At 60.1% G+C, this 25,132-nt stretch overlaps 1 protein-coding gene across 47 annotated transcripts in view; it reads right to left on the bottom strand.

Annotated features, from left to right (window-relative positions):
* Positions 1-30: 30 nt before the first annotated feature.
* BIN1 (bridging integrator 1) overlaps positions 31-25,132 on the bottom strand; it is a 50,504-nt gene continuing 25,402 nt past the window's right edge. The window contains exons 3-20 of one of the 47 annotated variants that reach the window (XR_014828654.1): positions 20,548-20,602; positions 20,273-20,367; positions 19,732-19,827; positions 18,666-18,773; positions 17,808-17,900; positions 13,859-13,944; positions 13,635-13,710; positions 12,047-12,129; positions 10,866-10,910; positions 9,131-9,278; positions 7,862-7,990; positions 5,216-5,323; positions 4,691-4,714; positions 3,728-3,835; positions 2,924-3,143; positions 2,601-2,711; positions 2,275-2,376; positions 31-668 (exon numbers count right to left, since the gene is read on the bottom strand). Coding sequence is in view for 26 of the 47 variants with exons in the window: in XM_021074455.2 (XP_020930114.1) it covers positions 561-668; positions 2,275-2,376; positions 2,601-2,711; positions 2,924-2,995; positions 3,728-3,835; positions 4,691-4,714; positions 5,216-5,323; positions 7,862-7,990; positions 9,131-9,278; positions 10,866-10,910; positions 12,047-12,129; positions 13,635-13,710; positions 13,859-13,944; positions 17,808-17,900; positions 18,666-18,773; positions 19,732-19,827; positions 20,273-20,367; positions 20,548-20,602 (1,647 nt within the window). In the remaining 21 variants the exon portion in view is untranslated. 47 annotated transcript variants of the gene reach the window in all.

Raw genomic sequence — 25,132 nt, 5'->3', positions numbered from 1 at the left:
GGGAGAAGAAATAAACACACAATTCCCGAGTGCTTTTGTCAGGTTTTTTTTTTTGTTTGTTTCGTTTTGTTTTGAACACTAAGATTTATTTTCAAACAGCACACAGACGGTCTGCAGGGCAGGGCCAGGCCCGGATGGTCTGGGCCCAAGGTCTCTGGAAACACCAGACCCCACCCACGGCAGCTGCCAGGAAAAGAGGGCCCTTGCCCAGGCAAGCATGGGGGCTCAGGCCCCAGGCCCGCCCCACAGCGGCACACAGGCTGCGACACCCGGCGAGGGCGGTGCGTGGGCGGGTGCGGCAGGAGCTCAACTAGGGGACACAGCAGCTTCAGGAACACGGTGACTCCACAGGACTTGCTGAAACCAGGTTCTCTGGAAACAACCTTGTCTCTGGGAGAACACGTCTTGGCTTGGCTCTCTCCCTTCAATTTCCCTTTGCTTTTCAAAAGTTTACAAACGAAAACAGGAGGAAAAAAAAAAAAGAAAGAAAGAAAGAAACACACATTTTTCGGGAAAAGGTGGTGTTCTTCACGCTCCCAGGTGCTGCGCCAGCCACACCCTCACTGCACACGCTCTGTGAAGTTCTCAGGGAAGACACCCCGGCACTTCTCCAGCTCCTTGTGCTGGTTCCAGTCACTCTCCTTCACGCCCATGAGCCAGCCTTCGTCCTGAGGGGAAGCGGGTGTCACAGGGTCAGGAAGAGGGCGCTGACCTTCCCGCACGGGATGATGAGCCTCCTCCTGCCTGTTCATCCCCTCCAGACTGTTACACCTGCCCTACAGGTCACCTCCTCCAGGCAGCATTCCTGATATTCTCCTGCGACCTGTCAACCAGCTCACCCCAGGAGCCATCTCCTGTAGTAGGTGCAGGTGCATCTAACTCTGTGTTTGCTGAGCCCTCTTCCCTGCGGCAAGGCAACCTGCCTGACCACCTCTAAACATCCCCCTCTGTCCCCCATCTCGGCATGTCCCACCAGCCAGTGCTCACACATCACTTAGAAGGACATCAGCTGTTCTCTGGCCTTCCACAAACACTGCCAGAAAGTTCTGCTGAGCACGGACCACTTAAAAGGTTCCAGAATGACCTTAGGCCATGCTACCAAGGCCTCCAACTCCACTTGACCTTTGCTTGAATACTGATCCCTCACAGGGACCACCTACTGCAGCCCTGACAACCTCCCTGGCCCCAGACCTGGACCCTGGGCCTACAGTGACTGTACACCCTGCCCATGGCCAAGGCCACTGCTGCCCCTGCAGCCAGGCCAGGCCTGGGACCCACCTGGCTCTTGGTCTCATTTTGCACGATCATTTTCCTTGTCACAGGCCTCTTACACCCTCCCCAGGTGACTCCCACTGTGCTGGGGGCCAGGATTCTGCTTTTGAAAGCAGCCAGGTGGGCCCTTGGGAAGAGCAGTGGAGACCTGAGGCTTTCCTGATTCAGTGCCAGGTCCCAGAAGCCTTGTTACTCAAACCTCCTTGTTACTCAGCAGCCCTCCAGAGTCCTCAAGTCCCAGCCCAGGGACGCAGGTTGGCCTCATTCCACACCCAGTCCCCCTTTCCCCCTGACAAGTCACAGGGGCTGCTGATGACAAGCAGATGGGAGTGCCACCAGGTCCCCTGTTCCCCATGGGGGCACCCCCAAACAAGCAAAGGCTCCTGCTGAGGGGGAAGCAAAGCAGCCAGTCTAGACCTAAGGGCAGTCCTGTCCAAGCTCACTCTGCACCAGGCCAGCTCAGCGGGGCCCACTCTGATGGCATCCACTAACAAGGAGAGGCTGCAGGCAGAGGGTCCAGGAGGCACGGGGTGAGGACCAGCTGGGGACAGGGCTGGGGATTCAGGGGTCCCTTACGGTGGGCAGGGAAGCACAAAGTCCCTGAAAGGCCAGCCTCGGCGGGGGCGGGGGGGGGAGGTGCGGGGGGGGTCGGGGGGGTGGCACATGGGGCCGACCGGGAGGTTGCAGAGCAGACTGGGGGTTGGGCAGTGAGAGGGGCAGCCAGGGATCCTACCGGGGAGGAAGGAGACAGCAGGGCAGGAAGGGAGAAGAGGACCAAGCAACTTGTAGGCAGAGCCCGAGGAAAGGAGGAGGCCGGGAAAAGGAAGTGCGAGATGGAAGGCGAGACAGGGAGAGCGGCAAAGCGCTGCACGGAAGGCGGGCCTGGCGGCTGGGTGGGGGGAGAGGGGGAAGAGACCGGATGGAGGGAGGGGCGAGGCCGCGGCCCGACGGTGGGGCTCTGCTGCCCCCTGTTGGCCGCGCCTCGCCGCAGCCCCGGCTCACCTGCTCCTCCGGGTTCTGGAAGGGGATCACCAGCACCACGTCTCCAGCCTTGAGTTGCAGCTCGTCTGTGTCAGTGGCCGTGTAGTCGTGCTGGGCCTGCACCTGCAGAGGGTGGGGAAGACCTCAGCCCTTCGACTCAGCTCTTTGTCCGCCTGCAGCCCCCGGAAAGCAGCAGGACCGGAGCCCGACGGCACCTCGCCGAGTGGGGAGCTCGTGGAGTCGGGTAGGATGACTTTGGGCCGATGGAGCGCCAGCCAGACCCAGCGTCACCCTCCGTGAAAGGGGGGTGGTCCGCCCCACGCAGGCAGGCAGGAGCCCTGGCTCACCTTGAACATGAACCCTGGAGGCAGGTCCAGGCGCCCTGCCGCGCTGCCGCTCTCCACGGTGCCGTTCACAGTTGCTGAGAAGGTCTCCACCACCACCGCCGGGAGAGAACTCTGGGGGGGAGGGGAGCGAGAAAGAGGGCTGGGAGGGGTCCCCAAGGGGCAGGGGCCGCGCGGGCAGAGGAGGGGGTGTCTGTGCCCAATGCCGGACCAGCCTGCCTCCAGGTTCCTCGCCAGGAACCACGACCTGGACCAGCACAGAGCAAGACTCAGGGCTCGGGAGCCGCGGCGCGGAAAGGAGACGGAGCTCCGTCCCGTTGTCTTACGGAGGCTGCTTCACTTGCTGCCGGCTCCCCAGGCTCCTGGGCTCCACCCGCCACCTCCGACGCCTCTGCTGGCTGCAACATAAACGCGGCCACGGACGGGGTCAGACACAGGACAGACGTGCGATCGGGGCAAGAGAGGCTGCGGAGAACCAGCGCCTCTGCCCGCACAGGGTGCAGCTGAAGGCGTGAGGGCAGGCGCAGGCACGGCGAGGGGCCACTGCTGAGAAGCCAGGGACAGGCCCCTGAGGCCACAGGAAGCCTCCCTCACAGGCCCTGCCCTCTAAGCCCAAGGCCTAGCCAAGCCTGGGCTTCCCCACCCGCGGGGCAGCTGGCCTGTCACAGGCACCCCGTGATCAGGGCCCAGGCCAGGCCCAGCCGCCTCTGGCCAGCTGCAGTCCAGCTGACCCAGGCCAGCACTGAAACACAGCCATTTCCGAGCTCTAGGAGCAGTCACTCGACCCCAGCCCCTTTCCTCAGCTGTAAAAGGAGGAATTGTCTGGGATAGGCTGAAGCTTGAAGAATTCTGGATAGCGCCCTCCATAAATCAAGTGCTCTAAATGCTCCTCCTTCCCACTGAGGGGTTTGGGCTGGAGACAGGGGCAGGGTTGGCCAGCAAGTAAGAGATTGGCCTGATGGGAGCCTCCCTGGCTTAGTGATAGGCCCTGTCCCAGAGGCTCAGGGCCTCACCTCACCCTCGGTCCCTCGGTGGCCTTGTCCATCCTGGGCCCCCTCCTCCAGGCTCTTCCTCCATGCTACCACCCCCCCCCAGGGGCAGGGGGCAGGGAGGGCTGGGGGGACACTTACTTGGGCAGGCCCTGGCTCGGCCGTCTGGCTGGGCCAGGCCACAGCAAAGGTGCCCTCGGCAGCGCTGGGCTCCCCGGAAGGCAGGCTGCCAGCTGGACTCTCTGTGGGCTAGTGACAGGCCACCAGGGAGGACAGGGCAGGAGGGGCAGGGGGCAGGGGGCAGGGGCCGGAGACAAGAGAAATGGTTGTGAGGGCTGAGGGGAGTGGATGGGCCCTGTGGCCAGGAGCCTGGCTGGAGCCCCTCGGGGGACAGAAGGAGTCCCCTGCACTGGACAGAAGGAGACCTGGAGAGGACAGACGAAGCCCCCCAGGAGGGACACCTACTCCCACCTGCCCACGGGATAGGAAGCAAATGTGTGGCTCAGCCCGTCACCTACCAAGACCTAGCCTGAATGGCTCTACCTGTGCCAGCTCTGGCCTCCTTCAGGGAAATACTATGAAGCTTTGCAGGCCCCAGAGCCTAGGTCGCTGGCACTGTCACACCTGCCCCTCGTGGGCCTCCATATCTGAGCACCAGGCCAGGATGGCACCTGTCCGACAGGTACCTGGCCTGTCTCTGCCTGTCCTACTTCTCGAATCACCTCTTCCTCCCTGCTCTGCCCCAGAATTTCCTGGTGCCACTGCCCCACAGGCCTTGGCCCCCCTTGGGGACACCCCATCCATCCTGGGAGACCCGCTGGTTGTCTGGGGGCCACTCACAGCTCTGACAACTGAGCCGCACCACAGGACTCTTGAAAGGCTAAATTGAGAAGCCCTTTCCCACAGGGCCTGGCTGAAGGCACAGTGTCTCCCGGGGTGGGGACAGGGGCAGCAGAACAGCTGCAGCCAGCTCCCTGTGCATGTGCACGGCCGTGGGTTTGTATGCATGCACCTGTGAGCCGCCCAGGTGCAGGAAAAGGTGGGTGGGCCCAGCATACAAACAAGGGCGGCCGGCAGGGGTGGGCACAAGCAAGCACAGCTTACCTCCCAGAGGTCCCATGGAATTGACTGAGTGCAGCAGAGGGAGAAGGAGAGTTAGCACAGAGGTTAGAGACAGGGCAGCAAGCACCTCGAGGGCCCCCACCCCACGCCCACCTCAGGGCCCTCGAGCCCAGTGCCTGTAGAGCAGAACAGAGCCAGGCTCTGCAGTCTCCAGGGGCCAAGTCCCAGGCACCTTCCAAGGGCTGAGACCCCAGGCCAGAGAGTGTCTGGACTCAGGGCTGCCACCAAGGGAGGGACAGGACCCAAGATGGACTGTACGTTCCAGGTGGGTGTGCAGCTGACCTCCTCCTGAGATCCTCAAGCTGACCTGTGTCTGCCTTCTTCCTTTCACTGTGTCAGGACCAGAGGTCGTGACAAGAGCTGGGGCTCCAGGGAAGGGCAGTGAGTGGGAGGAGAGCCTGGTGACCCCAGGACCCCAAAGGCCTGGGCCTAGATGGGCAGACAGGAACCTGGGCCCCAGTGCCCAGAGGTCAGTGGGCCCATGGGCAGTGGTGGGCTCACACCAACCTGACCAGAGGGCGTGGGCGCCTTCACAGGGCTTGCTACAGGTGGGAGGGGGTCAAAGTCCAGATCCAGCAGACTGGCCTGCTCCGAAAAAGGCCCCGGGGCCTCAAACTTGGCAGCAGCAGTAGAGGAAGAAGGCGGTTAGTGAGGGGCTACAAGCACTCAGCAAGGGCATGCACGGCAGACCCTGTCCCCAGACTCACCATCAAGACAGGGCACAAGCTCCACCCTCCCAGGGTCTGGGGCCACCTGCCAGACCAGTAGCAAGCCCCCAACTCTGTCTCCATTCTGCAGACCTAAGAGGTCCCCCAGCGCCTGCACCCAAGAGCTCCCCCGACCCCGTGCCTCCCAACCCGCCAGCAGCAGCCACAGTGAGGACCCCTAGACAGGCACTGGCCTCCCTTGATGCCCCCTGCTGACGGGTGGTCCTGTAGTGATACCCGCCCCCAGCCAGCTCAGAGCTAAACCAGCACACACTGTCTGTCTAAAGGCGGGGGTCCCCAACACCTGAGAACCTATGTTCACAATGGAAGTCCTCCCCTCACCAACCCTGACTGCAGCCCGGGGAGCTGCCTGCAGCAGGTATGGCCCAGGGCACCAGGACACAGTGGCCCCTTGCACACAGTAAAAAGCTGGCCCCACAGTAAGCTGAGCCAGACATGGAAGAAAAGTGTCTGTCACAGAGCCGGCCTGGAGGACAAGCCACCCAGCACCAGTGCCCAGTGGACAGGCTGCCTGCCCAAGAGGGGGCTTCTCTGTAGCCTCATCTCATGAGGGCTCCCCGGGCAGCGAGGACCATGACTATCCAGGCTCAGCCCAGGGTTCCCCCGAGGTAGGGCTGGGACAGCCACAACCCCAAAAGCCCCAGTTGGATAGCCTCCTGAGCACCCCACCCCACTCCAAGATGGGCACCTGAGACCTGGGACTGTGGGAAGGAGCCCCCCGGAGAGGCTTTCATGAGAGACCCCAGACCAGTCCTAAGAAGGATGGTGCTGCCATCCCACTGCTCAGGGGACAAGGCACGGAGCTCAGAGAGCCAGGCCAAGAGGATGCACCCCTGCCCACTGACTTCCCTTTCAGTCAAGCCCTGTCCAGTGAGCTGGGGGGTTGTGGGGAGTTCACTGCCATCTCCAAGGGACAAGTGCACAGGGCACTGTGGGCATTTCTCCCACCTGCTTCAGGCACTTCTCTCCCCCACAGGGCCCCCCACCCATCCCCTCTCAGAAGTCCGCCAAGCCCAGACAGCTGCCCCCTCATGCTCCAAGGGCATATACCCCACCTCCCACAGGCCAGCCTCCCATCATGCAGGACCAGAACCATCCTCCAGGGAAGGGACACAGGCTACTCACCACCACCCAGCAGAGAAGCCCAGTCAGCAGAGCATCATGGAGGGACGAGCCCACCACAGCCCCCAGCCCCAGCAAGGGCCCCTGGGGCACATGCTCCCCACCCCACCAAGCAGAGACTGGCTTCCCACCAGAGACAAAGGGACAGCAGGGGAAGCATGTGGGGAGCACGGAGCCTCACCCCTCACCCGTCAGAGGGGACAATCCCTCCCAGGGGCCAGTGAAGGTACCAGCCAGTGAAGGTAAGCAGCCAGCACTGTTCCGTGGGTGTTTACTAGCCCTCAAGTCACCTCATGTCCCTCGTGTGCACCTGGAGGGGAGGCAGGCTGGGGGCGGCCAGCATCCCAGCCACAAGCTGCCCTGGAGGTCATGCCTACCCCCAGCTTCAGGAGCCTCGGGGCCAGCAGAGGTGCTTCCCTCCCGGTCCCGAGCGGGGGAATCACCTGCCTGCCTGTACTGAAAGTTCCTAATTCTGACCCAAGTGCCCCCAGGGGGGCTTGAAGCCTACCGTTCCAAGGCCTGTCCTGGCAGAGAACAGCTCCACTGCCTCTCCCTCCACACTCAGCCTCAGGCCCTGCCCCTCCCCTCCAGGCATCTGAACTCCAGCAAAGGAGCCTACAAGAGGCCCAGCAGAGAGGCCCCAGCACAGCAAGCCCATTGCAGTGCTGCAACACAGGGCACCTCAGCCTGGAGCTAGCCAGCCTGCACAAAGGCAAGGCCCAGCTCTGCTACCAGAGACTGTCTCTGCTCTGCCCTCCCTTCCTGCACCTGGGGATGGCCTTACACGCCTCCTTGGGCAGATGCAGAGGTGGCCCTGCCTGCAGCCCAGCCACAGCCCATCTCGTGCCTTGCAGGGATTTCCCCACTGCGTTCCTGTCCTTCCCGCCTCCCACAGCAGCCCTCTCCCAACACACTGAACTCCTGGGAGCTCCTCACTCCTCCCTCTGTACCTACACACAAGCTGCTGCCTCTGCTCGAAGTCACCTGCTCCATGAAGCCTTCCCTGATTGGCCCAGGTCCTCCGTGCTCCCCACCCCTTTTGGCCATAGCGTCAGTGGAACTAAGAAGCCACTGCTGAACTGACTTTGTCTCCTAGGACCCTTTACCTGTGTCCTCACAGCTGGCCACAGAACATGCTCAGAGAGAGCCGAGGGATGGTGGAGGGAGAGGGAGCTTTGCAAGGAAGTCTCAGATTCCTGGCTCCTGAGGCAGAGACCCAGGGTGTGGGGTGGGGGTTGGTCATGCACACCCCAAAAGAACAAGAGAAGGGGGAGAGGGCAGGGCCGCGGCCGCCGCGGCTGACCTGGGAGGGGGTGGTCACGCTGATCTCAGGGACAAACGTGTCGTCAAACAGGCTGAGGATCTGCTCCTGCTTGACCTCCTTGGACGGGGTGTGTTTGGGAGGCGGAGGGACTGGTGGGCCTTTCCGGAGCTGTGGGTCAGCAGCGAGTGAGGGGGCCGCAGGGGGAAGCACAGCACAGCGTGGGGGTGGGAGACAGAGACAAAGCCACAGTTAGTCACACCCGGCCACGTCCCCACCCGGCAACTGAGCAGGAGGAAACGAGAAGAGCCTCTGATTACCAGGACACCAAGACCACCAGACCGAGACCCAAAGCTGCAGAGAGAAGGGGTGGGGGTGAGGGATGGAGCAGAGAGGACAGAGCAGGACAGAAGAGGAGAGAAGGAAGGGCAGCTGGTCTCAATGCCTGCAGGAAAGGCTGTGGAGAGAAAAGGAGCTGAGACAGAGCCCGTGCTTGCCTCCCACCGGCTCTGCTCTGCACACCCAGACCTTCTGCCCCTCAAAGCCAGAAGCTACAGCCCAGCCTCCGGACCCCTGCAGGCCAGTGTGGAGCCAGGGCCCCACCTGGACGGCCAGGGAAAACGGTCACACACCTGCCCACATGGGGGCCTCAGGCAAGTCAGCCACCTCCAAGCCTATCTCCTCATCCATCAAGTTGGGGTGCTAACAGGCTGGGTCTTAGGACAATGAATGAAAACACAGAAAGTGCTGACCCACGTCCAGCCCAGAGTGAGCCCTTGACAGTACAGGCCCTCCCTCTAAGCTGAACAGCTGCAGGAAAGCCTAGCGGGGCACAGTCGGGGCTGCATGGTGGACCCCATGCCTCCCTTCTTTCTCCCCGACTCCAGGGGACACTGGAGACCCCGGTGGGGTCGGAGCCAGTTCCCCCTCCCCCCTCACAGCCCTTCCTCTGCTGTCCCTCCTGCATGGCCCCAAGAAAGAAAGAAGGCAGACACCCCCCCCTTGGGGGGCTCCTGGAGCCTGTGGGAGAAAGGAAAACAGTGAGAGTCAAGCAGCCCAAAAGCCAGGGAGAGAGGAAGGGGATGCTGCAGCTGAGGGGCGGGGGCGGTATGGGGACACCTGAGGGGCTGACAGTCACAGATGCCCTGGAAGGAGCCTCGCCTAGCAGGGCCCTAGGGAGGACATGGCCCTCGCTGGGCAAAAGCTCTGGCTCCACACCTGAAGGCCAGGCAGGGACAGAGTGGCCAGGGAGGAGAGAACGATGCTGGACCAAGAGGGAAAGAGAGGACAAGCCGCGAGCTGTGTACCTACCTGGGACGGGGACTTGGGGAGGGCTGCCCCAGGTGTGGCTGCCCCGGCTGGCTCAGGCTCGTGGTTGACTCTGATCTCGGGAGTGGCAGCAGGAGAGCCATCAGGCGGAGGCGAGGGGCTCTTGTTCCCTTTTGCAGGGGCGTTGTCACTGTGGGGGAGACAAGGGCGCCAGATGGAGGGAGGTGGCGGCATCCGAGAGGGGCCTGCAGATGTGAGTGGCCTGGGGACCCGTGTGTGAAAAGGTGTGCACACACTGTGTGACCGTGTGTGTGCGCATGTGTGTCCACGTGGATCCTGGGAAATGGTGCACGTGTGTATCCCCAGACTCACTATGAAAACATGATGTCCACCTGTGCATGAGTGTGTGTCCCCATGCCTCCCCCTATGAAACTACATGTGTGTTGCAGGAGAACAGGAGAAAATGAGGAGGACAGGTTTGGCCCTGGGAATAGGCAGGGGACAGTGACAGCAGGGGTGGAACCAGAGCTGAGGTCTGCTGGCCCCAGGGAGCAGGGCGGATTCCTGGAGCCACAGGGCCAGCCAGCATCCACTGGCCTCCACCAGGTTGGTCCTCGGGACTCCACAGCATGAGAAAGCCAATCATCCCAGAGGCAGTAAGTCTCAGCCCCAAGTCACACAGCAGCCCCGACACTCAGGTAGGCCCGCTCCTCAGCCTGACCTCACAGGCTCCTGGCTGGCCTGTCTGCTGTCCACACCTCAAGCCAGCAAGGAGCCAACACGCTTCCTGGCCACTCCACACCATCACTGTCTCTGAGCCTTTGCTCCCACGGCCCCCCACTCTACCCTGGGAAACCTGGGAGACCAGCTGGAGATCACAGGCAGACAAGTCAATAAAGGGGGGCCTTCACAGCAGGTGAGGGTGCAAGGTCCCTTCCCAAGACATGTCCAGTACCAACAAGGACAACTGGTGTGCAGAGCCCACCACCTGGGCACGGAGGTAGGGAAAATAAAAATCTGTACTTCATAAGGAAATTCTAAAACAGTCCTGACCAAGACTACCACCAGCTACAGGAGGCTGTTTAAATTTATGCTTAAATGAAATGAAATTAAAAATTCAGGAATTTCCCATTGCAGCGCAGCAGAAGCAAATCTGACTAGTATCCATAAGGACGCAGGTTAAATCCCTGACCTTGCTCAATGGGTCAAGAATCTGTCATTGCGGTGAGCTGTGCTGTAGGTCACAGACATGGCTCGGACCCCACGTTGCTGTGGCTGTGGTATAGGCCAACAGCTGCAGCTCTGATTTGACTCCTAGCCTGAGAGCTTCCATATGCCATGGGTGTGTCCCTAAAAAGCAAAAAAAAAAAAAATTCAGCTCCTACTGCCTAATGCTCACCCGCCCCTGCCCCCATGTCACCATGTGGGACAGGGCAGGTCTGGAAGGATGAACAGACACCCTGGTTCCTAAATATCTTTCCTAACGGGTTCTATGGGAATGCCTTTGCCTCCTTAAACACACACACACACACACACACACAGAATTCCTGCAAACCACCATGCTGCAGCAGCCCTCCCTGAGAGCCCCTGGCCACCTCCTCTGCTGTTATACTCAGGGTCGGGTCGAGGCCAAGGGGAACGTGCTGAGTCTGCCCCACCACCCCCCACGCACACCACACGCAGGGGCAGGTTAGGGGTTAGTGGCACCCAGGGGCAGGGCTGGCGCATGCACAGGCTGGCGGCCTCGGAGGCCCCACAGCGCACACACTGCCGGTACCTGCCCTTCTTTCTGCGCAGCCGGGAGAACAGTTTGGTTTTCTTTCTGTGGGGATGGATGGGACATGGAGGCCTTCGTTTGGGGGAAATGAGGATGTGGGGCTGGCCTGGTCCCTTCCCTCATCAGCAGCTCCCCGAGCTCCCAGAGGTGGGGCCCAGCCTGCCCATGGTCCCTGCTGACCAGTCCCCCCACCCCAGACCTCTGCCTTCTGCCAGGGCCCTGAGCCATACAGAAGAGGCCAGTGCCCTGAAGTGGGGCCTACGAATGGCAGGAGGCTCGGGCTGGGACAGCACTGGGCATAACCCAGCCGCTGATCCAGCCACAGGAGCTCTGGGAACCCAGAGTGCCAGGAAGGAGTAGGGTCAGCGAGCCAGGGTGGGGCCCTGGGCAAGGAGGCAACCTGGCCGTAATGGAGCCCTCTTGTGTAAGGGAGGCGAACAACCCTCCATGGCCCTTGCCCACCCCCAGAACAGCCCTTTCCCTTTCCCAGGGGAAGCCTGGCCCCAGCTACCTGCATGGCCCATCGCGGAGGTCCCACCATTTCCTCCAGGCCAGCCAGGAGACATGGGAAATGCCTTTTGGCATTTACTGTCCTCGGGGCACCATGGCCTACCCTCTCAGTCACACTATTGGGTTTTTAGGGGAGAAGAGGGGCAATGACCTTCACTGAACACTAACTGCCTTCTTGCTCCGCAGGTACATCCCAGTAACCCCGAGAACCAGGTGTTATCACCTGCATTACAGGGGAGGAAGTTGAGGCACCTCGGTGCTCTGCATGCCATACTGCATAGCACAGAAAGGAAGGGGAGCCTCAGACTCGCCACCAAGGGCCAGGCTTTCCCCCAGAAAGCAGGGCTCTGTTCTGGGCAGAGGCCACCATCCAGGGACAGGGGCTTCCCAGAAGCAGAGCTGGGAAAGGCCACGCTCCACTCTGCCAAGAGGCTGCCTTCCAGACGGCTGATCATTTAGACATGGGCCCTGCCAGCAAAGCTGCTCCACAGACAGGAAGCCAGGAAGGCCAGGGGTCTGCAGACTGCCGAGGATGTCTCCCAGCCCTGAAAGCCCTCTGCTCCTCTGAGCACAGGGAGGCTGAGCCTGAAAGGACAAGCCAACAGGGCCCACAGGAACGAGTCCTGCCCCAGACCACATGCCCCACCGCCCTCCCAGGGAGCATCACATACCTGGGCTGGGCCTTGACCGTGAAGGTGTTGCTCCCGTGCTGCTTCTCCAGGCTGACCAGCACGTCATTGAGATTCTGGTTGAGCTGTAGTAGGAAAAGCAAGCCCATGGGGAGGGGGCCTCTGAGGCCAGCAGACAGCCCCCCTCCCCTAGTAACACTCCTGCTTCTCTTCCCACCCAGGCCCTCCCCGATCCCACCCCTCACCCCCGGCCCAGGCAGGAGCGAGCTCCTCTCTCCTGCAGTGGGGGCTGGGAACCAGCAACCACCCCCAGAAAACCCACAGGAAGAGGAGGAGGAAGTGGGCTGCCCTGCTAACAGTTACTTTTTCTGGGGACCATCTTTTTCTTCTTTCTATTTATAGGCTTTTCCTCAAATGCCAGGAAAGCTTGTATTGTTTTTGATTTTTTTCAATTGTGTTTGCAGGTTAGCTGTTGATCCTGTTAAAGTCATTTGCCGAGATGGTTTCAGGCCATGTTACCATTGCCAGAGATTTCACCAAAAGCACAGGCCAGACGGGAGTTTATACCCACGCACTTCATGGTTCTTAGAGAGAATGCATCTCTCTGCTTTAGCCCCTCAGGAGCCCAGGGCTGAACACCCCTCCCACTTTACACAAAGGATTTCTTCCCATAACACCTCTCTGTTTGCTAAGTTTTCCCAAGCTGTCTTAAATCTTTGAAGGGAAGAAGGAAAAGCAGGAAGGAAAGGGAAGGCCTGCCAGGCAGGAAACCCTACTCTGGGTGGTCACTCAGGAGAGGCCCCAGGCCGGCAAACACCCCCTCCTACCCTGGGCCTGGGACCCAGCACAATGGCTTTTCCCCTCTAGGCCCAGGATTCAGAGTCAGATCTTCCCTTCACATAGGTGGGTTCCTCCACCTCAGCTTTGCAGTTTAACTGTCAGTTAAATCAAAATGAAAATAATAGGTGTTCCCGTCGTGGCTCAGCAGAAACAAATCTGAATAGTATCCATCATCTTAAGGATCTAGTATCAAGGACCCGATGTTGCCATGAGCTGTGGTGTAGACTGCAGACGTGGCTCAGATCTGGTGTTGCTGTGGCTGTGGTATAGGCCAGAGGCAATAGCTCCCATTCAGCCTGTAGCCTGGGAACCTCCATGTGCCATGGGTGAGGTCCTAAAAAAAAGAAAGAAAACAACATGGCATAGGAATTTAAGCTAACCAGATCCTCCTCACACCAGATTCTGGTAGATAAAGCAGACCTGTTTGAATGTCTTAAGAAACATGAAAAAAAAAATTTTTTTTTTCACTTGGGAAAATTCTGGTAATTTACATCTTCTCTGCCTACAAATTGGGAAACTGCCACCATTTTCTGCCAGCTCCCTGGGCCAAGGCGGCCTGCAAATGTTTACAGTTTGAGGGGAGCTGGCTATGCTCAGGTGGGAGAACAGAACTGGAGCAGGGAGAGGGCCGGGCTGCACCCCGGTGGCTAACACTCCCATGGGGCCCTGACACTGCTACTGGAGGGACCAGAGGGGGCCATGGTCACAGCGTGTCCACCTCCCGCAGGGGAGGATGCTGGGCCCACCGTACCTCTGACCCCGCCCCACAGGTGGGGCACCTGGGGCCTACCTTACTCATTTCCTTGTGGAAGTTCTCCTCCAAGCCCGCGATGCTCTGGAAAGTGTTGACATAGAAACCCACCCGGCTGTGGGAGGGACGGAGGGCAAGTGAGCTGCAGGCCAGCCCAGGGGAGCCACCAGCCCAGCAGGGCACAGCACCTCTGACCCCCAACCCCCCACCCAGCCCAGGAGGGTGCAGCCCCACCACGCAGGCGCAGCCTGCATGCAACTCACCTGTTCCACAGGGACGGCAGCTCCTCCTGCAGGTCCACATTCATCTCCTCAAACACCTTCTGGGCTTTGATGAGCTCTTCCTCGGCCTGGAGGGCAGGACAGGTCATTCCCCTCTGCCAGGCCTCTGTCCCAGCCAGCCCAGGTAGACCAGACCCCTGAGACCTGCTCCCCCCAGCACACTGGGACCAGGAATTTGGGCAAGACAGAGGCTGAACTGGACGTGGATGCCCAGGCGGACCTGCCCCTACAGCCCCTTGGGTCCCTGCAGCCAGGCCCACAGGGGTCATTCCAGGAAGAGGGGCAGAGAAGCCATGGCAAGGGGGCCCCATCTGGTACAGGTGGGCCAGGAAGGCGGGAGGGAGGACAGGACACTAGAAGGCACGAGACAAGGGGCAGACCCTTGACCCAACCAAATGTGACCCCCTCGGCCTGTCAGCCCCGCTCTCTGCCCCTTGACACTTCCCTCCCCCTTTCCCAAGGCCACTCCTAATCTGCCTCACCCACTGGCCTGACCTCACCTTCCTGGGGGTCCTTCTTCCCTCCCTGACCCTTTGTCCCCTATGACCTGTCCCCACCAGACTGAGGCTGGAGGCAGCAGGTCTGGCACATGCAGGATGGGCAGAGAGAAGTTGGGAAGAGGGCACAGGTGCTGCCCACATGCCTGCCCAGGTGCCTTCCCCAGGGCACAGCAACCAGGAGGTGGCGCTAAGGCCCCACCTCAGAGCTGGAGAAAGTAGGGAGCTCCAGGAGCTAAGGCCAGGGTGGGGGTGAGTCACAGCCCCCGGCCCCAGGAAGAGCTCTGCTAGCTCATTCTGGAGGGTGCTGCTGGAAACAGTGACTCAGGGTGACTTGGATTCAGGGGCTGAGTCACAGCCCAGGAACGTGGCTGCCCCACCCGTGAGAGAAGCTCTCTCCACAGCCTCACGTTTTCAGGCCAACTGGCCAGAACAGCAAACTGCCAGATCACACCCAGCTGTCCGTCCAGCTTCAGCCCCAGATTCAGCCCTACTCAGGCTCTATCCCCGCTGTGGTGAGTTGGGGGGGGTGCTGGAGGAGGGGGCCACTGTGGCTCCTGACTACATTACCTCCAGGTTGCTAGAGTGAACACAAGCACCCTGCCTAAATATTAAGAATCTTCTTGGAGTTCTCTTCGTGGCTCAGTGCTTAATGAATCCGACTAGGAACCATGAGGTTGGGGGTTCGATCTCTGGCCTTGCTCAGTGGGTTAAGGATCTGGCATTGCCATGAGCTATGGTGTAGGTCGCAGACGAGGCTCGAATCTGGCGTTGCTGTGGCTCTGGCAGCTACAGCTCCGATTAGACCCCTAGGCTGGGAACATCCATATGCCGTGGGTGTGGCCCTAAAAGGACAAAAAAGACAAAAAAAAAAGAATCTTCTTAAAAATAGGAGAATAGGAAATAAAAGAAATGTCTCTAGGCATGCATGCCTCGGGCCACCCCTGGAATAGATCAGATTGAGAGCATCCTCCAGACCATGGGCCAGACCAGCCCTGCCTTAGTCCTCTGAGAACCCCAGTGCCTGAAGGGGGGCTACCACCCACCACAAAAGTGACCCTCACACTTCCAGCCCAGAGCTCCTCACATGGCCATGTGTGATGCGTGCCTCCCGCCCAAGTGCCGATCAGCCAGTTCAAGTCCCAGGTCCTTGGGGACCACCTTGACCACCCTGGCTCCTGTACCTGCAGAAGCCACCTCACAAGGCTGGCCCTAACTCCCCAGTTGGACACACGTGGCCAAGATGATGAGGATGGCACAGCAGCTCGGAGCTGCGTGCCAAGATCTGCTCACACATCCCAGTGATACTGCAAAGGACGGCATCATTTTAAAGTTCCTAGAAGTCAGGGCCTATGTCTTTTATTCCCTCTGAGTCACATTTCTCCTATTCTGGCTCTTTCAGAAACACCTGGGGGAGCAGAAGTGGAGGGAGGCAGGTTAGGGGGATTGCAGCTCCCATGGAGAGCAGATTGGAAGCGGCCTGGGGGGACACCTGGGGCCGGCCGACTCGGGAACCCATAGCCCCAGGAGGCAGCACAGTCTCCCCAAAGTCACGTTGGCCAGCAGGGCAGCCCCAGGACCCCAAGTGCCCAGCTTCCTGCCAGCCAGCTTCCTGAAGGCTGCCTAACCTGCAGAAGGAGGACAGGCTCAATAAAAACCAGTTCCAGGTGGGAAGGTCAGTCTGGCTGAGTGTGGGACATTTATCGTCCAATATCCAGCCAGCAGACCCTATGCCTTGGCCTCCCCTTCAACCCCAGGAGGGGCTGTGGGGCCCTCCCAGCGGGATTCCCCAGCCACACCCATTCCAGGAGCCCAAAGCAGCCACAGCCACCACCCCAGGCCCCACAATCTCCCAGGGGCTTCTCCCACCAGAAAAAATGTTCATCTGGCCTCTTGCCAAACCCGCTTGAGGAAAAACTATGCAGAAATCCTGGCTCTGGGTCAGGGGCCCATTCCCCCTCCAGCCAGAAGTCCTGAGCTCCACAAGCAGGACAGGCCTTCCTCCTGAAGCAGAAGAGGACACAGCCGGTCTAAGACTCCCCAGGCCACCTTCCTGACCTTGGACAGGTGAGGCTGGTCATGGCTCAGGGCCTCCAACATCAGTCCACAGCTTTGGCCTAAAAGCAAGCAGGCAGGAGTTCTCTTCGTGGCTCAGTGGTTAACAAACCCAACTAGGATCCACGAGGACATGGGTTCAATCCCTGGCCTTGCTCAGTGGGTTAAGGATCTGGCACTGCTGTGAGCTATGATGTAGGTCAAAGACGCGGCTCAGATCTGGTGTTGCTGTGGCTGTGACGTAGGCCAGTGGCTAGAGCTCCAATTCAGCCCACAGCCGGGGAACCTCCATATGCCATGGGTGCAGCCCTAAAAAAAAAAATAGCAAAAAAAAAAAAAAAAAAAAAACAGCCAGGCAGCAGGTCAGGTAAGAAATTGGGCCACGAGCCCAGAGCTCGCATATCATAGTCATAAAATACCAGTGGGCGAGAATCAGAAGGTGGCCCAGAAAAAATGGCACAGCTGCCCAGAGAGAAACCAGCCTGCTGAGGAAGGCCTCCGTGCCTGCCCCCAACCCAGGACCAGGATGGGGTGCTACAGTCATGCTGCTTTCGCTGGATTGAGAGCCACAAGGCCACTCTTCCCAAGACACTGCATCTCAGTCCCTGGCCACACTGTGCTCACCCAGGATGCATCCATCCCCAGAGCTGGGGGCTGAGAAGAGCAAAGTATTGGCAGGGTGGTAGCATCACTCAGGAGCCTGTGCAAGGAGCCTCCTCCAGGAAGCCCACTGTGATGTGGACTGTTTGCCCTCCGTGAAACTCCTCAAGAACCAGTCCTCCAGGCCCCAGGACTCAGCATCCCAGCCAGACTGAAGCCTTCCCAGTGTCCCTACCAGGGACACCATGGGACCTAGAGGGCCTAGGGTCACCTCAGGTCTGGCCAGGGTGGCAGGACTTCCATGTGGAGCCCTGGTCAGAGAGCTAGGATAACGAGTGGGGGCTTGAGTCAGGGAGCTCAGCTCATCCAGGAAGCACCCCTGGGACCTTGGGCAGGAGACCTGGCCTCTCTGGGCAGTTGTGTCCTCAGGAAGCTCAGGATGACCTCACAGCTCCCGTGAGTCATGAAGGACACCACTGCCCTCACTGCAGGAGCCCTCACCGAGGACAGAAGCTCCGAGGCTCCTGTACTACAGAGCCCTACACACTGCACAGGCCCGCCAGCAACAACCCCTCGCATCCCCACCACCTCTACTGACCCGCACCTCTCTTCACAGGAGCTGTCCCCACGGGGACTTCTGTAAACAGCCCTGCCTCCCAATTCAGAAAGGGGACGAGTCCTCCCCCACCCGGGTGGTCAGGTAGATGGGTGCCCGGCACCAAGGACAGGACAGCAGACCAGAAGGCGCCAGCACATGCAAGGTTAGAAGCCAGTGTCACCTGATTTCGGAGCAGGTTAGTTTGAGCTACCAGATGAGCCTGCAGTTTGCCTTGGCACCACTGGGGGGCGGCCTTCTCAAGCAGCGAGACAGGCTGGGGGAGGGGCGGGGGTTAAGGCCAAGGAGAGTAGAGAAACAGGAGGGAGATGGGAAGAGAGAAACAGACAGAGACATTAAACACCACGCCCACACGTCTCCAGTGCAGTGACAGCTGCCACGCAGGTCCCCCCAGCAGATAAAGGCTCCCCCCAGGCTGCAAGAATTAGGGGGCGCTCCCAACAGATAAAGGCCCCCAGGCTGTGAGAATTAGGGGGCCCTCAGCAGGGCTGGAAAGGGGTGAACTCCAAACTGCAAAGCAAAGTGTGAGAATTGTTAGCAGAGGGGCTCAGCAAACTGGGTCCTGCCCCTCCAGTTAGGGGCCCGCCCTCAGATCCCACCCCTGCCACCCACGCTTGTTCCAGCTGAGATGGGCCACATCAGATCCCATGACGGAATTCCACTCAGTGCACGCCAGCTGTAGGAGGGGGGTAGCCGGGCTGGTGAAACCCAAGCCAGGCCTGTTCTCATTCTGGACAGCAGCCTGAGAACAGGCAGAGGGACTTGGAGGGGCCTGGGGCCAGGCGGCACCACAGGACGGGCTGGGCTGGGGCCCCAGGGCCCAGCACCACCCCCTACCCAGCTCTAGGACCAGGAACTAGTCACCAGCTGTAAGCCCTTCCATGAAGGGGGTTGAGCATCCTGCCAGCCGGCCGGGGTACACAGTGCAGGGGGAAGGCCCTGGGGCTTGGGCACCCTCAGCCCCTGCTGCTGGGATGCCCTGAAGCCCCCCAAACCCCACCCCCAGTATCCCCAGCCTTACCTTAGCTATTTTGGCTTCATCCTTCTTTTTGGCAGTCTGGAGGGACTCATAATGGTGCCGGGCACTGTCATAGTCCACCAGCTTCCGCCCACGCTTGGCAATGCGTGACTGGGGACAGAGAAGGAAGGGGCTGAACAGGGCCTGGACCCCACCCCTCACCCCCATGTTGAGCTGCTGCCCTAGGGAAAATGGGTGGTTGGCGTGGGGATCTGGATGAACCAGGGGTTCAGGGCCGCAGACCCCAGGCTGCACCAGGCACTCTGACACATGCCTGAGGCACCATCACCGTCACCTGCAGGGCAGCCCATGCCCTCTGCTGCCCTTTCTTATACGCAGACCCTTGTGACAGTACCCAGTTTTGTCAGGTCCTGCCAGCCATGCCCGTGAGCCTCCTCCCAGACCTTCAGCTGCTGAAAGACCCTCATGGGCCTCAGGCCTGAATCCCCCTGAGCCACTGCCACCAGCCTCCGTCTACTCCCCACAGGGCACCTTCAGGAGCCTGAGGCGTCTGATCTGGTGGCCAAGGGGGCCAGCATGGGCCATGCCCCTAGAGGGTTGGGTCAGCACTATGGCCACCACTTGAGCCCCAGACAACCCTGCTTGCATTGCCCAAGGCACCTGGGGTCCCACCGGCCTCAGGGAGGTTCTGGCACACTGGTACCTCCTGCCTCACCTGGGCCAGCAAAGGCAGTCAGCTTTTGAGCAGTGCAATCACACGAATACACAGGTAAGAGGCGGCGCCACTGGGTGCACCATCCCTTCTAAGCACACACACCCAGGCCTCCTACCCCCACTAATTCTGCTTAGACAACCCTACAGTCGCTTTCTGAGACACAGCCCTATGAGGTCTCTCTCCACAGCCAGAGACCTAAAGTTACAGGGCTTCTGGCTCAGTGGCCTGGGTGAGGGGGCAAGAGGGCAGCCTCAGGGGGAGCATCCCTAGAGGGACGAAATGCCCGGCAAGGGGGATGCCCGCTTTCAGCCCCCCACCCCACCCCCAGGCCTCTCTCGCTCTCCAGCCTGGAGCAGGGCCTGGAGCAGGGCAGATCCACAGAGCGCCTCTCACCTTGATGTCCGGGAACTGGCCCAGGTACGTGTCCATGGTCAGCAGCGCCTGGTCCACCAGTTTCTGGTGGTAATCCATCCAGAGCAGGTCATTGTTCTGCAGGGCAAGAGCAAGCAGGGGGTGGACACAGTGCCTGGCCCTGGGCCACCCCACCCTCATTCCCCAGGGACCAGGGTCAGCACTCCCAATCACTGCACCACTTGCAGCTCCTCAGAGCCTCCACTCCCTCGTCTACAAAATGCGGAGTGGGACTCCTGCCTGAGCACAAAGTGACTGTGGGGCTGATAAGCCCAGGCTGGTGGGGCTGGGAGGGAGGCTTCCAGAGTCAGGAGACATGAGGTAGAGGCAGAGATGCCTTGGGATATCATGGGAAACCCGCCTCTGCCTGCAGCCATATCAGAGGAGAAAAGGACCCCCAGAGGGGGAGGGGGCCTGCCCTGAGAACTAGAAGAGCTGGTTCCAGAAGGCCCGGCAGGTGAGAGGCTGCCCACGGAGGTCAGGAGGGCTCTCAGGGACCAGCCAAGACCCCGGCCATACTCACCTCTGCGATCTTGTTGGCTTCGTCCCTGCCCGGCCAGTCAGGCTCGTACACCTCCTGCAGACACTCATTCAGCTTCTTGGAGGCCTCATGCATGGCTGCGGGCAGAAGAGCCAGCTGCAGCCAGGGGGCAGCCCCACCCCCACCCCCAAACAGCCCCTGCCTCCTCCAAACACTGCTCCTTACCCATCTCCCACTCCTCGCCCATCAGCTGCCCTGGGGAAGGCACCCCTCTGCCTCCCAGGGAACCCATCCACCCAGGCCAGGTCGGCCCTCACCTTTGACTGAGGCCAGGTAGGTTCGGAGATCCTTCTGCAGCCGGGTGCCCTCACTCTACGCAGACAAAGACAAGAGGGTGAGGGCCAGGGGCACAGCCCACATCTGCCCTCGGCCTCCTACACCCCTGTGGACTACCCCACCCATTAGCCATCCGAATTAAGGCAGCTGAGCTCCCGGACAGCAGATGTGCAAACACCCAGGCTATGCAACCCCTTGGGAGCCCTGTGCCCAAAGGGACATTCATCCTGCATCTGTCATCATCTTCCCTCCCAGGCACTCTTCTCAACCCGCACGGCAGGCAGAGACCCCCCCACACCCTGGACAAGACACACACATGACCTGCATGTATGATATGGCCCACACTGCAGGCCTGCCCTCGGGCACCTGTGATCCAGGCAGCCCAGGAGCACTAGGAGCAGGAGGAGGACCAGGGCCCAAGGGACCAGGGAGCACCTTGCTCTGAAGGCTCAGGCAGTGCCTGAGGCCAGTGGGCGCCCCTGCATCCCACACGGAAGGAGGCCCTGTGGACAAAGGCCAGCCCGCGGAGAGAGGAGAGGTCTGGAAGGGGCGCAGAGAAGAGAGGGGTCACGTCCAGGCCTTTTGGGACACTGGCCCAGTTGAGAGGGAAGATGAAGGAGGCAAGGCTGAAGGGGGAGTGGGCCAGGGAGCGGGGCCCCCAAGCCGGGAGGGCAGCCCCCAGGGTTCCCAAGAGCAGGATGCACAGTGAAGCCTCAGCGCCCTCTGGCCATCAGTTCCATAGGGGGCAGGGCAGTGCCACGGAGGACAATGATGGGGGCGGAAGGGTACAGGAGAGGGTGCCCTGCAGCGCGTGAACCTGAGGCTGACCTCCCAGGCTCTCCCTGCCCGCAGGCCAGCCCCTGTCTCAGTGACCCCCCCCGCCTTGTTTTCAAGCCCTTCTCCCTGGCAGAGGGCTAGATCACAGCAGCTAGCCACAGTCCTGGGAGACCGGCACCCTTGCAGAGCTCCAGTTGGGCCAGCCTGGAACTTCTGCAGGTCAGTGATCCAGCCAAGGGCAGGCAGGATGCAGCCACCCTGCACAGGCTCACCCCCAGAACCCCCAAAGCCCTCCTGTGTACCCATGAACAGGACGCCCTCCTCATGGCCACCGCCTGCTCCTCCTGTTCTGGTGTCCTCAGAACTCTGGGCAGCAGCGGCAGACTGGGGCCAGCACTTTCCACACGCTGACACCTACTGACCCACCTGACTTGCCCAAGGCTACACAGCCAGCGAGACCCTCCAAGGCCTGGGCACTTGGCCACAGTTCGCTGAATGGGTCACAAGGGCGGAGAAGTCACACAGCTGCCTATTTGTTATGATGCTGCTTCCACAGGATGGTGGGTGCAGGGAGGGTTTCAGATCACTGCATTAAAAAAGGGAATCTTGGAGTTCCCATGTAGCTCAGCAGGTAAAGGACCTGGGGTTGTCACTGTAGCAGCTCTGGTCAGCGGCTCAGGTTACTGCTGTGGTTCGAGTTTGATTCCTGGCCTGGAAACTTCCACATGAAAAAAAAAAAAAAAAGGAAACCTCTCCAAATATTCCTTCAGTCCTCATAGAGCACAGGACCCTGGCCACACATAATCCCTTTTTTTTTTTTTTTTTTTTTTGGTCTTTTGTCTTTTTATGCCTCGCGGCATATGGAGGTTCCCAGGCTAGGGGTCTAATCAAAGCTATAGCTGCCGGCCTACGCCAGAGCCACAGCAATGCCAGTTCCAAGCCACGTCTGTGACCTACGCCACAGCTCACAGCAACACCGGATCCTTAACCTCCTGAGCAAGGCCAGGGATCGAACCCGCAACCTCATGGTTCCTAGTGGGATTCGTTTCTGCTGAGCCACGACAGGAACTCCTGGCCACACATAATTCTTAAGAACACCCAGGTTTGAGGCGTGCTGATTAAAGATTAAAGGACAAAACCAAAGGCCACTCCATAAACATTCAAACCTCTCCAGAATTCCATCCAGAATGTGGAATGGAATCACAAGTGGACCCCGTGGACTCAGGAGCAAGGCAAAGGTCCACCCACTCTCATCACAGCCTCCCTCACCTTCACTATTAAATGCTGGGCTGGTAGAGATGAGGATTAAAGTGTCTGCGAGGTGATGCTACTGGATTCTTCCAATGTCACAGAAACTTTCAGGCCCACCTTCTCTTCCCACCAAGCCTCCATCATCTCGCCCCTCCCCACCAGCCCCATCTTGTCTACATTGCACCCCGAGGAAAGGGTCGCCACAGGGCGGGTTGCCACGCTGGCCTGGGCTTCAGGCCGTACCAGGGCCCCTTGTGCTTTCCAAACAAGGCCACGCTGTGAACAGGCAGGCTGGGCACAGATGCACAGGGCACCCGGAGCCCTGCCTCCCCTGTGCCAACTGCAGCTGGTCCCCAAGCATCAGCACCCCCCCCAGTCCCCAGCCAGCTCCTCCCGCTGAACAGAACCCAGCCTGGCTGCCCTCCACAATGGCTCTGAGAAACAGCCTACTGGAGGTTCCTGGGCTCCAACACACATTCACAGAGCAACTGAGGATGTTCTGGAGCCACTGCCCCTCTCCTGGCTCCAGACTCAGGGTCTGGAAGGGGCACCACAGCCCAGGACCAACATCAGATGTGGCTCCACAGCATGCCTGGCAGGCACCCACTTCCCCCCAGACCTCCCTCCAGAGGCTATGCCCACTCCCCTAACATCAGCCCCCACCCTTCCAGTGAAGCTAGGGGACAGGGAAGTGCACTCCTGCATGGACCACCAGCTCCAGGTGACTCTGACCCTGCAGTCAGCACCAGAGGGTCTATACACGATTCGAGGAAGTCCACTTACAGCAAAGTCCTGGGAGGGCCCTGGGGCACAAGAAGGAATCAAACCTGCCCACCTTGGCGACACAAACAGCAATGATGAACCCTGGGGTGCAAGGTCCAGTGGCCCCAAGGAGGAAGTGCCTGGAGGACCCAAGATGCTTCCAGGAGGCCATGCTGGTGGAGCACTCAGGTGAGTGGAGGTGCTAGTGGCCCTGAAGGGTTTCAGTGCAGGAATAGAGGGCAGGGGTGTGGCAGCTTGCACTGGTTCAGTGTAGAGGGGCCCTACACCCTCTCCCAGGGCCACCTCCACAAGGAGGGTAGGACACGCACTTCCCTGAAGCTCATATTCCCTGCGGTCCTCAGCCCCGCCCAGCACTGGCCCACCACATCGGGTAGTCCCTGATGAAGAGCAGGCTCCCCAAGCTCAAGCTGCACCTGGCCTTTCCTAGGGCCCCCCAAGCCCAACAGCTCCCTGAGAACAGTGACCTCACACTTCCCTAAACCCTGACCCCCACCCCCAGTCACTCCCACACACCAGTCAAACCTACAACTGCCCAGCTGCCCTAACTCCTCCAGGAGGCTTACCCCACACCTCCAACAAGACCTCAAACACCCCCACCCTGCCTCCACCCTGGGCCCCTAAGAAGCCAACCACCATACCCAATGCAAGGGCAGACAGGGCATCAGATCGAATGACCACCCTACCTACAACCAGGGAGCCATGGGAAGCCCCTAGCACTGGCTCTCTTTAGCCCTGGCCTCACTCCCCAGCCCCTCTGTGCAAGGATCAGTGAGTGATGCCTCGTCTAGAGCCAGGGACCAGGAGGGTGACTCTGAAAGGCCAGAGGAGGGAGCAATGTTCCAGTCACAGCTCTGGAGCCAGGCGGCAGACCTGTGCTGTCCTCACCGAGGCCACCGCACATACCAGGGCTGCAGCTCAGGAGCTGCCCTAACACTTCCTCAAGACCAGAGAGGGAACCTGACAGGGAACAGATCTGGATTTAACCCCCACACCCCACAGCAGCTATGTGGCCTTGGAAGACTTGCTTAACCTCTCTAAGCCTCGGGTCCCCCATCTGTAACAAAGTTATATGAGCATCCACCTCCAGGCTGCAAGGTTCACATCTGTGTAAAACAGAGCACTGCCTCATCTGTAGTAGGTCCCCAAGAAACAAGAAACAGCACCTCTCTAAAAGGTTCTCAGAGCAGCCAACAACCCGGGGAGAGCAGATGAACACAAGACGCGGCCTGGGGCTTCCAGGAGACAGAATCAGAAGTTCCTGTTCAAGCCTCCATTTACAGGTGAGAAAACTGAGACCTCAGGGTCAAGGGCTCACAGGAGCCACATAAGAAATGGATGTCTCAGTTATGGGCCTTGAAACACCTCCAGTCACTGGCTGGGGAACAGGTAGCCATGGGGCTCCCAGTCTGCTCTGGGGACCCTCAGAGAGCTTCTCTGCAGGGAGAGTGGACTGGGCCCTGGGCCCCTGCCCCCTCCCAGCTGTTCCCAGCCCCTGGGCAGTGGGCTGTCAGAGTTCTCCAAAGGAAGACTCTTCTGCCAGGGGCAGGTGGGGGGGTCCATTCCAGCTGCAGAAGTGTTGGTGGACACTTTCAGTGCTTTCTGAGGCCTCTGATGTGGACAAGGAGTGTGAAGATGCCAGGACCCTCCCAGCCCCGAGTCTGGGCCCCTTTCCTAGCACAGCTTGGACCCTGCCCCACCCCCATACCCTTGCGCATTCCTGTGGCCTCTTCCGACCTCCATCCCCACCTGTCACTC

This window comes from Sus scrofa, chromosome 15 (genome assembly GCF_054392235.1).
Source record: "Sus scrofa isolate SSC_HxYL_T2T_F1_AM1 chromosome 15, Sscrofa_HxYL_maternal_Yorkshire_Landrace_v2.0, whole genome shotgun sequence".
NCBI classification, from domain to species: Eukaryota; Metazoa; Chordata; class Mammalia; order Artiodactyla; family Suidae; genus Sus; species Sus scrofa.
The sequence above is the reverse complement of the archived record's forward strand: the minus strand, read 5'-3'. Positions and strand labels throughout refer to the sequence as shown.